This window comes from Crocuta crocuta, unplaced genomic scaffold (genome assembly GCF_008692635.1).
Source record: "Crocuta crocuta isolate KB4526 unplaced genomic scaffold, BGI_CrCroc_1.0 scaffold529, whole genome shotgun sequence".
In the NCBI taxonomy this organism is placed as follows: Eukaryota; Metazoa; Chordata; class Mammalia; order Carnivora; family Hyaenidae; genus Crocuta; species Crocuta crocuta.
In genome coordinates, this window is record NW_027530362.1 from 576,921 (window position 1) to 589,395 (window position 12,475).

The following is a 12,475-nucleotide window of genomic DNA, read 5'->3' on the forward strand; positions in this document are numbered from 1 at the left end:
GCTCAAACCCATGAACCATGAGATCGGACCTGAGCCAAAGTCGGGCACTTAACCAACTGAGCTGCCCAGGTGCCCCTAGCCTTGTTTTAAAGATGAGGCAAATGAAGCTCAGATGGAAAGGTGGATCTCACTCAGTCCCTCTCTTGTGGGATTTAATATGGGATTGGACAAATCTTTGGTAACAACGAGAGTCTATAAAGTTAGCATGCCATGTATATAGTTGATATATTTCTTTAGAATGTGGCAGTACCACATTATCATTAAGTTTTTATTTGATTTGATTTTTTTTTTTTGAAAGGAAGAGCAGATGGCTATGTGAGCAGGGTAAGTGCAGAGGGAGAGGGAGAGAGGGAGAGAGAAAATCTTGAGCAGGTTCCATGTCTAGTGTGGGCTCTGTCTTAATGACCGTGAGATCACATATTGAGATGAAATCAAGAGTTGAATGATTAACCGACTGTGTCGCCCAGGTGGCCCTATCATTAATTTTTAAGAATTCATGATAATTATTATCAATAATTAATGCTAAGAATGCTATTATCATGAATTTATCTCAACTCAACAAGCATTTGCTGAATTCCTAACTAATGTCACAGACACTCTAGTGGGCAGAGTTATATAANCTTTCTTGTGGCAGTACCACATTATCATTAAGTTTTTATTTGATTTGATTTTTTTTTTTTGAAAGGAAGAGCAGATGGCTATGTGAGCAGGGTAAGTGCAGAGGGAGAGGGAGAGAGGGAGAGAGAAAATCTTGAGCAGGTTCCATGTCTAGTGTGGGCTCTGTCTTAATGACCGTGAGATCACATATTGAGATGAAATCAAGAGTTGAATGATTAACCGACTGTGTCGCCCAGGTGGCCCTATCATTAATTTTTAAGAATTCATGATAATTATTATCAATAATTAATGATAAGAATGCTATTATCATGAATTTATCTCAACAAGCATTTGCTGAATTCCTAACTAATGTCACAGACACTCTAGTGGGCAGAGTTATATAATACACAGCTTTTTCTTGGGGATGGAGAATAACTGATGGTTCATTGCAGTTAGGGTGTGCAGTGGAGCAGGAGTGGTTCGTAGTGTCTGGGTGATGCCATGACAAAGAGTTTTGGATCTTGTCCTGTGGAAAAGTAGTATTTTAGAAACACTGCTCCCAAGCTACTTTTAGATAGGGCTTTGTAGGCACAAGTTCATCTGTGGGGCCATGTTAATAACCTTCCTCATAGATTATGTGCTTTCTTTTTAGGAACAGTGGACAGTGCCATGGACCTGATCTTGATCAATTCCCTACCTCTCGTGTCTGATGCAGAAACATCCCTCACCTGCATTGCCACTGGATGGCGCCCCCATGAGCCCATCACCATAGGAAGGGACTTTGAAGCCTTAATGAACCAGCACCAGGATCCACTGGAAGTTACTCAAGATGCGACCAGGGAGTGGGCTAAAAAAGTCGTTTGGAAGAGAGAAAAGGCTAGCAAAATCAATGGCGCATATTTCTGTGAAGGACGAGTTCGAGGAGAAGCAATAAGGATACGGACCATGAAGATGCGCCAGCAAGGTAACAGGCCCCTTAGTCCGGGGCAGGTGAGGTCTGCTGAGACTCACACACAGCTTTTGTTTTGGCATTTGATGGCTCAGAGACTGGACATGGGCTGTGTGAGTGTGGAACTTGAAGACCTTGTCTGCCTCTTTCCAGACATTACGTGTCTTTAATATATATATAGCATTAGAGATCAAAGAGACTGGCCAGTCCACTTCTCGCCCATTCAACCCCTTCACTAGGCATTGTCATGAGATGAAATGTATTATATTTTCTACTAAGAACTTCATGACCCTTATGGAGATATGAACATGTTACATGTATGTAATATGAAAATCACAGTGATGAAGACAACTTTCCATGACAAAATATTGGCCACTTTGAGCTTTCTCATTGATCATTTGATTCTTTGTTTTGCTTGCCCCTGAATATTCTTCACAGAAGTTAATCTTTTCAGGGGAAAATGTGGTAGAAAAAATTTTAAGGGGAAACATCTATCAATAACTCAACTTCATTGGTGACTTAGTGTATCGGCTTTCTGTTGCCACAGTAATGCTGTGTGTCACATGACCACAGACCACAGTGGCATACAACAATAAGCATGGATGGCTTATGCATGTAAGTCAGCGGGGCTGGTAGGTGGCTCTGCCATTCTCCACTGGGCTTTCCCACACATGGATGTTAGGTGACTGTAGGCTTATTATGCTGGCCTTGGCTGAGCCAGCCTGGCTCTGTTCCATGTGTCTGTCGTTCTTTGGCAGGCTACTCTATGTATATTCTCACAGAGATGGCAGAAGAGCAAGAGAGCAAATGGAGATGCACAAGGCTTCTTGAAACCCAGCATACTCTCACTTCTGTCTCATTTTATTGCCCAAAGAAAGTCAGACAGCTGAGCCTAAAGTCAGAATGGATGGTCAATCACACAACTAAATGGGAAAGATTATGGTGACAGGGAGAGATGAAGAATTGGGGACTTTTTTGTAGGCAGTATATCATTCTTGGAAAAGAGGCCGTGATTTCATGCTAAAAGTTGAATTACTGCACTTAGCTCACAGAACACCACATCTTTGAAGGGAAACATTGAGGGCCTTTTGCAAAGGGTGCAGGGAGTGGAGTGAGGGGTCAGGTATTACTCTTTGCTACCACCTACCAACGCAGTGATGTGATGGAGCCTTTCTCCCAAACTACAAGTGGCTCTAAGCTAAATCTTTAGGCAGATCCTGATGGCAACTGGAGAAGACAGTGTCGTGAACATTATTTAATGATTCTGTTTTGTCCTAAGGCTCCCAGGTCTGGACAGGCAGCTAAACTTCTGGTACCGTGGTGCTGCCTGCTGGGAGGAGGGTACAGAATTCCAGCAGAGATGACCTCTCCTTGTTCTGACTGGAATGATCTGGCCGCTCAGTTATCAGCCCTTTTTACTGGGCCAGTCATACCTTTAATGAAGGAGTCCTTTCCAAATAGATGTCATCATAACCACAGGGACTGTGGCCTGAGAATGTGTCATTTCATGAAACCATGACTGTGAACTCTTCAGGGTTTGGTTTGTAATCATAAAACTGATCCAGATAAAACACACTTCTACACATTTCTCTGATTGGCAAGTTTTTGTTGTTGTTTTTGTTTATTTGTGTTTTTTGTTGTTTTAAAATATAGGAGTCTACATTGTTTTAGACAAGTGTTTCTCAACATTGATGTGCTTATAAATTGCCCGTGGGTCTTGGTAAAATGTGGATTCTGATTCAGTAGGTCCTTGAGGAGAGCTCTGAGATCATGTATGTCTAACAACATCCCAGGTGGTAAGGTGCCTCTGAGTAGCAAGGGTGGAGAGTCCGCCGCTAGCTGGGGTCCACCTGAAAATATTTCTTTGAATTTGCTAACATTGGTAATTAGAAGACTTGAAGGCAGCAAGCTCATTTTCAAGTAAAAAATGATAAAATCGCTATTCATGACAAATGAAGGAAAAGGTTTTCTTAGCAAAACTGCAATATTCACCTTTACATGACACGAGGTGAGTGGGAAAAGTGCACAGCAGACATTCCCAGGAAGGCAGCTCTCCGGTGAGGGAAGAGAGTTTGAACAAAGGGATGTGAGGTGTGCCAAAGCTATCATGGCTAAAAAGTCAACTCTATTATTTTTTGCATGTGTCATTCAGGATTTGACCTGCATAGAGAGTTATGTCTCTTTGCTGATAACTCCACATTCTGAATGAAGATAATCTGAGATTTGTCCCCCAGTGGCTTCATAGGAATGAAATGTGAAGTGCTATTGTGTTCTTTCCAGGATGGCCTGGGGCTGAACTTGACAGCGTAGAAATAAGAACCTGTAGAGAGTATTAAATCAATACATTGGAAGTCAAAGACCAATGGCTGCTCCATCCTGACAGTTTAGGCCAGCACAGGTAAAGGACTTAAATTCAGTTACGTGAGGTGAAGGTAGACTTAGCAGTGGAGAGATGATGCCTTTTAGATTCCTTTCACCTGACTTTTAATTCTGTCTCTACCATTTACCAGCTCTGTGGCCTTGGACAAGTTACGTGGCACCCATTGGTCTTGTTTTTCATCATCTGTGTAATGAGGACAATAACAATACCTTCAAAATTGTCTTCACTTTTAAATAAGATGGTATCTACCAAAAGCCAGTTCCCATGAGCGCATTCAAATTAAGCTTTGATTGACACCATAGGTGTGTTGCTAAAAGCTTGGGTGAAGTGAAACATTATAGAATAAGTTATATATAACAATAGCAGTTTGTAAATGTTGGGAATGGGATTTGAAGCCAAGTGATCTGACTGCAGAGTCTGTATGGATGACCACTGCAACACCCTGGGTGTTTGCCCACGTCTGCTGTGAACCACCCTCCCCCATTCTGAACACTTGTTTTATAAAATAGAACAACTCCAACGGAAACCCTACAAAGCAGCCCAGGGCACAGTGGGTGTAGGGACGTGGGTTGGAGCCTGACTCTGTAACTAAATGGTATGCTGAAGGCAAGTTTCTTCACTGAAATCATTTTTCCTCTTTTGAAAAATACAACGGAGATAGAGATGCTACCCCATAGATTTGAGAATCAAATGAGACCACCAACCTATTTGGCTCAACGTAAATGTTCAGTAATTGTCATAGTTCCCTGGAATAAGCAGTAATTGAGTGAGACTATTTTTCTACTCAATTGTAGAAAAAATTGAATACCATCCATTAATGTAATTGGTATACAAAATTTATACAAAACAGGTAGTTTTATTTTATTTATACAAAAATAGGTAGTACTTTCTTTCCTACATTTGTTTTTGTTAATGTTTATTTATCTTAGAGAGAGAGAGAGCGAGCGGGCATGTGCATGAGGGGGAGGGGCAGAGAGAGGGAGAGGAAGAATCCTAAGCAGTGGGTTGGTGAACCCACGAACCGTGAGATCATGACCTGAGCTGAAATCATGAATCAGATGCTTAAATGACTGAGCCACTGAGACGCCCCCTTCCTATGCTGTAATAACAACATCTCAGTCTGTTGAACAGATTCTGCTTCTTTTGCTGACCATCCAGTAGCTGAAATACAGTGCAAGGAAAGTGATATCCTTTATGGTAAATCAGGAAAACCTCAACAACGGTGTCTTCATGATACTATTAATTCCCTAGTAAAACATCATGGGATCTCAGAGGTGCCTGCCCAGGGACACAGCAGGATAGGGTAAACATCCATGTATTCCTGCTTGCTGCTGACTCGTGCATCTGGGGAGGAAGTGGAAAATCCATTTGAGATGTGCCAAAACATGCTTAAATTGGCTCGCGCACTCCAAATGGCCAAACTGTTTTTTATCAATGGCATCATGCAAAAAAATCAGAAGCAATTTGTTCAAACCTCCCTGGTGATTTCATTTGGGGGTACGGAGGTATAAATGATGTTTGAAACATTTTCACATCCAAGCGTCTGCCGGAGTGTCCCCTTGGGAGGAAACATAGGTTATTTACTTCCTATTTTCATTCGAGAAATAACTTTAAGAACGTCAAATCTTCCAAACACGATTTGTGAAGTTGATAGAGGGGAGCCATTTATATCTAAATAACACAAATGAATATGCTAAAAGCCTAAAGAAAATAGGAAAATTTGAAATCCGATCCATTCATTTATTCTTTCATTTCACAAGTACTCTTAGGCCTCTACTCGCGTCACACATGGGAGATAAAGCAATGGTAACATGTCCTGAGTATTTACCCGCCTGACATTCCCCTAGCAGCTTTATATACATTACTGTGTACTTTAGTCTTTACCAAGCATGTGTCTGGTGGGGACTATGATGTGACCTTGTGTCCTGGAGGGCTCAGTCTAGCCGGGCAGCCGTGCTGCGGGTGGCTGTAAGGGGAAAGTGCAGGACATTTGGAGAACAGACTTGGAGCACTTACCCTGGATCCCAGGGCATGAGTAAGGCCCCTGGAGAAAGGGACATCTACCTGGAGACTAAAGAGGAGTGGGGCATGGTGAGACCCAGGGAAAAGGCAGGGGCAGAGGAGAAGGGAGGGGGCCCATGGCTTGCATGTGAGTGACCACTTGGTCCATTGCAGGCCTGAATATAGTTCAGAATGGCTGCAGTTGAGAGCTAAGGCTATGCGGAAGGAGTAAGATCAACCCAGAGGGCTGATGGGGTTGAACAAGTGTGGGCATCTTGAGTTTGTGTCTCAATTTTCACTTTACTCACTGTCAGGAGGCCTTGAGTAAGGGACTAAGTCACCCTTAACTCCATATCCCACATGTGCAGACAGAGGATACACCACTTCACAGCACTGTTGTGAAATTGTACATTATAATAATGGACATGAAACTACCCTTAGTCTTTATCATTAAAGGAGATACCCAAAATTGAACTTAATTATTTTACATCCATGAGAAGACTCTTTTTTTTAATCTTTTTAATGTTTTATTTATTTTTGAGAGAGAGAGACAGCATGAGCAGGGGAGGGTCAGAAAGAGAAGGAGTCACAGAATCCAAAGACAGGCTCCAGGCTCTGAGCTAGCTGTCAGCACAGAGCCCGACACGGGGCTCGAACCCACGAGCCATGAGATCATGACCTGAGCCGAAGTTGGACGCTTAACCGATGGAGCTACCCAGGTGCCCCAAGAAGCCTCTTTATTTATAACTGTTAGTATCATCAATTCTCTTGTCCAGCCCTTAAGGAAAAAGTGGATCATGTTCTTAGTTAAGTTCTGTCAGTTAATTAGCCCATCCAAATGATGTTACACAACTCATCTTCAAATTCAGGCCTTAGCAATCTCATTTATAAATGACGTAATAGGACTTCAAAGCCTTTTGAGTGCTAACGTTATATAACCTATGAGAGACTTCCAGAGCCAAGATACCTAGTTCAAATCCTGACTCTCCCATGAACTTGCTGTGTGATTTTGGACAAATTACTTAGCCTCTCTGTATTTTAATTTCCTCATTGGTAAAATTAGGATAATTGTAGTAACTATCTGATAGAAATATTATGAACATTAGCTATGTGTTAAGTGCTTAGAAAAAGTAGTGCCTAATAGTAGGCACTATTTTTATTTATTTATTTAATTTATTTATTAAAATCCAAGTTAGTTAACATATAGTGTAATAATGGTTTCAGGATTTAGAAGAATTTAGTGATTCATCTCTTACATATAACACCCAGTGCTCATCCCAACAAGTGCCCTCCTTAATGCCCATCACCCATTTAGCCCATCCCCCCACCAACCTCCCCTCCAACAACCCTCAGTTTCTTCTCTGTAGTTAAGTATACCTTACGGATTGCTTCCCTTTCTCTTTTTATCTTCTTTTTCCTTCCCTTCCCCCATGTTCATCTGTTTTCTCTCTTAAATTCCACATATGAGTGAAATCATGTATTTATCTGCCTCTGACTGACTTATTTCCCTTAGCATAATACACTCTAGTTCCATCTACGTTGTTACAAATGGCAAGATTTCATTCTTTTTAATTGCCAAGTAGTATTCTCGTGTGTGCATATAAGGTATGTAGTGCCTGGTACTAGGCACTATTAAAAGGTGCTTATTGTTTTCATGGTCCAGTCAAGTCACATGAAGTTAGTCTGTGTGTACTATGCACAAGCTGGGCTCCTGTGTCATCAAAATTCAGCGTGGAAAGTTGTAGACCCTGCTAGAAGCACTCGGCAGAGAAGGATGAACCTCGAGCCGTGAGTGCAGGAGGTGGCAGTGGACAGCAGTGGAACTCTGCTAGGACGGTTTCTACCTAAGAAAACAGGAGCTTAAAAGGTACAAGGTCTGAAATAATAAAGAGCCACAGAGTGGGGTGGGGTGGGGAGGAAAAGCCCCATTGGAGTTGAGCCTCAGGGAATCTCTACTCCTTTTCAGCATACAGTGCTGAGTGAGAAGTCCATGGTCATCTAAACAGTCTTCACACAAAGGGGCAGAAAATATAAACAAACCAGGTAGAAAGGCACAACAGCATAAAATGGTCAGAAAAGATTCTGGCAGGAGCCCAGGATCACATCACAAGGAGCAAGAACTGCACACGTCAGCATTACTCACAGAAGCACCTTGTCACAGTGAGTGGGAGCCCCGGCAAGTTCCCTGCCAGTCCCTGCCTGCCTTCCCTGCGTGGCTGATCTATTTCAGCACCAGTGAGCAAGCTGCCACTCGTGTCTGTCCTGCACAGCTCAGCACAGAAGTGTTGCCATTTGTTTATATTTGGGAAGGATACTGACCTCTGCTAAGTACCCACAGGCTTGACATCCATCATTTAATATTCCTAACAACTCTTCAGAGTAAATACTTTTGGGGTGCTTGGGTGGCTCAGTCAGTTAAGTGTTCAACTTTGGCTCAGGTCATGATCTCGTGGTTCACAAGTTCAAGCCCCTAGTGGGGCTCTGTGCTGTCAGCTCAGAGCCTAGAGTCTGCTTTGGATTCTGTGTCTCCATTTCTCTTTGCCCCTCGCCTGCTCCTACTCAATCTGTCTCTCTCTCAAAAGTGGATAAACAATAAAGAATAAATAAACAAAGTAAATACTTTTACTTCCAGAGATGTTCACAGGTTAAGTAACTCATTCAAAGTGGTCTACTCATCAGCAGAGGGTGGCTTCAAGCCCAGGACTGTCTTCTTCCAGAGCTCACGGTGTCCTTTGATCCATACCATTCTCCTTCTAGCATTGCCCCATGTCACCGTGTCATCGTCTGCACCAAAGGCATTTATGTGGGTGTCCCAGCAGGGTACCAGGCCTGGGTCAGCAGGCACAGAGGAGAATGGGCAGATGGACCGAAAGCCAAGACCTTCTGAGTGTAGTTCAAGGCGTCTTCTGTGTCCACAGGATAGCCCTCTAAGCCCCTGGTATGCAGAGTACTGGATCCGCCTCTCTCAAGCCACCTGTCTGAAAGCCACAGAGTAGGCAGGAAGGAAGGCTGATTCACCCCATGGTCCTCAGCAGGCTTGGTCCTAGGCTAAAACTCCATGGTGATCCAAACCTTAGGATACAGGGTGCTCTGCTATTGATTTCTAATTTAGGTGCCTCCTGGTCTGAGAATTTGTTCTATAGGATATTGTGTCTTTTTACTTAAAGAGATGTGATTTGTGGCTTAATAAGGGAGGCAATATGCCTGAATGTATGCTCATAAAGCTGGTTACAGGGATCCATGAATTTCCAACAGATCTTTAATTGTGTTTTTCAGATTTTCTTTATTTGTCCTTAGTAATTTTTGGTTTGTTTGATGAATCGGCTTCTGAAAGTTTCTACTATGCTTGTGGATTTGTCGATTTCTTTAATTCTGTCAATTTCTGTTTTGTGGGTTTTGAAGCACTGTTGTTAGATGCATATGCAAGTTTAAGATTACTCCATATTTCATTTTTTTAAAGTTTATTTATTTATTTTGAGAGAGAGGGAGAAAGAGAACTGCAAGCAGGCTCTGTGCTGTTAGCGCAGAGCCTGACACAGGACTCAATCCCGCAAACTGTTGTTATACCGAGATTGCATTATCCTCAAACCGGGGAGACCGAGTCACGCATGCAAAGGCAAAGGGCTTTATTACAGGCTCGAGCTCGGGCTCACAGACCTCACCAACACAGTGGATCCGTGCTGTGAGCCCCGAACAAAGGCAGAGTAGGGTTTTTATGGGGTTTGTGTTGGGGGAGTTACAGAAGTTGTTGACATAGGAACAGTGATCCAATCATAATTATACAACATTATTGACAGCGGGTTTAACCATACACATTGTCTAGAGTATTTGTTACTTTTGGCGAGACCCAATTACAACATTTAGAGTACTTTTAAATTCAACCAATTACAGAGCGAGCCTAGGGTCTTGTTCGGCGCCTAATGGGTTAACTTTAACATTAGGTAACAGAGTTTTATCTATAGTTGCTGGCCTTTCTAGATTGGGTGTTGCCAAGGTAGTGTGGTGGAGTGATGTGGTGGGCAGTTTCTTTGGCCTTGGGCAGTGTGTAGCTGCCTGATAGTTCCAGGGAACTGAAACTTAGGCCTTCTAGTTTAGAGGGGAAACTTAAAGCCTGTCATGGAGTCAGTCTGGTTTAGACTTGTGTCCTTAACACTGTGAGATCATGACCTGAGCCGAAGTAAGAGTCAGACATGGAACTGACTAAGCCACCCAGATGCCTCCCATTTTTCAGTCATTATGTAAAGATCATATTTATCTCTAAAGTTTTGTTTTGACTTGAAAGTAAATTATTTTTTTCTGATATAAATATTGCAATACCAGCTTCTCTCAAATAGTATAAGTCTGGTATCTATTTTTCTTACCCTTATTCTCAATCTTATGTGTCATTACATTTAATGTATAGCTCATGAAAAAAATATATTTTAATTCACTCTGATATTCTCTGGCTTTTGACATGTATTTGGCATAATCTAACTTTTCTTTATGCTGTGATTTTTATTTGGACTCTTTCCTCTCTTTTATGTCTTTTTACTTCCATTCTCTCCTGCCCTCCATGTTTAGGAAAGTTATATATTCTTTTTATTTATTTTTTATTTTAGAGCGAGTGAGCAAGAGAGAGCGAGAGAGAGAGCAAGAGAGAGAATCTTAAGCAGGCTCCACGTGCAGAGCTGGACTTGGGGCTCGATCCCATGACCCTGGGATCATAACCTGAGCCAAAATCAAGAGTTGGACACTCAACCAACTGAGCCAGCCAGGCGCCTCAGAAAGTTATATATTATTCTGATTATCTTCTCTTAGTGGTGATCCTTAAATTTTAAAAAGTGGCTTAACTTGTATGTTAATTATATCTCAATAAAGCTGAAAAAATTTTAAATTGGCTTACCTTAAAGTTAATCCCACTCCCCCACCCCATCCTTGTAATTGTGGCTCTCTGTAGATTATGGTATAAATTAAGGGAATTCAGAAACTGTTGTGGCTAGAAGAATGTTAGAACATTTTATTCACACATCTTGTTCCACAAACCAAAGAACTCAGGCAATGTCATGTTCCAAGACTGACACAAAGACAGATGTTTCCAAAAATGGTTTATGAGCCAAATACGCAGTAGCTTCCTCAGTGTCCTTCCAGTACTGCTCAGTCCCATAACTGTGTCAGTGTGTGTGTGTATGTATATATTATATATTTATATAGTAATATATATTTAATTATATATTGATAATTATATAACAAATATATCATTATATATATATTTAAAGGGAAGATAGTGGGCCCCATCGTTGCTTCATTGTTCAAAAATACAATATTTACACCATTAGTAATAAGTCCAGCATGGTGCTAATTCCATTTGAGAAATGCTTGGGGCATTCTAAAGCAATTAGAATGAGCTGGATCCACACAACTGAAAAGGACCACCACCCAGAAGGGACAAGTCATTTGGCAAATGTCTAATCATTTCTATTCTTTCCCACTTTGAGAAAACTTGATAGGGATTGGAAAAGGATGGCTGATTCATCGTTAATATAATTTATGGTTAATCTCAGGTCTTAGTTTGAAACAGATATTAATCAACATAAAGTCCTTTCTCCCCCACTAGTTGTATGGAAAACAATGTGTATATATAGATGGTGTGTATATACTTACAGTTTTAGGGAGAAAATGACTATTCCATTCGTCACATTCTTCAAAACCTTAACAAAGTTTGAAACCCATTAGCTGCCATTGTTTTTCAGATCCTATAGTAGAGCTGACTCCTGGCAAATGCCAGCCCTCATCCTCCGTGTTCATAGTTCAGTTGCTTCTGGAGAAAGTGTGTCCCCTCATCTTCTTACTTGTCTGTTTTCTCTCTTTTGAAAGCTTCCTTCCTACCAGCTGCTTTAACCATGACTGTGGACAGGGGAGATAATGTGAACATATCTTTCAAAAAGGTGTTGATTAAAGAAGAAGATGCAGTGATTTACAAAAATGGTAAGTATGTGCTTCGTTTCTTTCCAGCACCATGATGTGAGACATCAGAGAGTGCAAAACATGTTGGGTCATTACCCTGGTGCAGTCTGCTGGGCAGATGTTTGAAGCAAAGCGCTATGATGCAAGCCCATTGAATTTTATTAAAGAAGCTCTATTAGGCAGTGTGGTTGGTTGCTTAATCAAGCAAAGAAGATTATCCTATATTATCATGTATCCTATACATATATGAATGTACGTACATTCTATATTTATGAATGTATAATACAAAATTGTGAATGTATAATAAAACCTCATCATGATGTGATAAATGAGGTCCCAAATCCAGCCACGTAAAATGTGAGGTTGTTTGATTGCGAGGTTAAGGAATGACCAGACCGACCCTAGGAATCCAGCTGGCAGTGGTTCTGGGAGCCCATCTGTGCTGTACAAATCTGTCCAGGTCCAACTATGGTTTGGCACCACCTGGTGGCAGTTGCCTGACCCAGGTGAGATATTGATGGGGACCATTCTGAGTCCTGTGGATGGATAGGACTTCCAGGTTGGTGTTTGTTTCCAGATATCTCCTGGCAGGGGTACCTTTGCCT

General features: G+C 41.7%; 1 protein-coding gene across 2 annotated transcripts in view; it reads left to right on the forward strand.

Moving 5' to 3' along the window:
• The window catches only part of TEK (TEK receptor tyrosine kinase), a 107,297-nt gene that overhangs the window by 46,388 nt on the left and 48,434 nt on the right, over window positions 1-12,475 (forward strand). For both annotated transcript variants that reach the window (XM_077766093.1, XM_077766094.1), the window contains exons 4-5: window positions 1,250-1,561; window positions 11,781-11,891. In XM_077766093.1, the coding sequence (XP_077622219.1) occupies window positions 1,250-1,561; window positions 11,781-11,891 (423 nt within the window). The remainder of the gene's footprint in view (window positions 1-1,249; window positions 1,562-11,780; window positions 11,892-12,475) is intronic.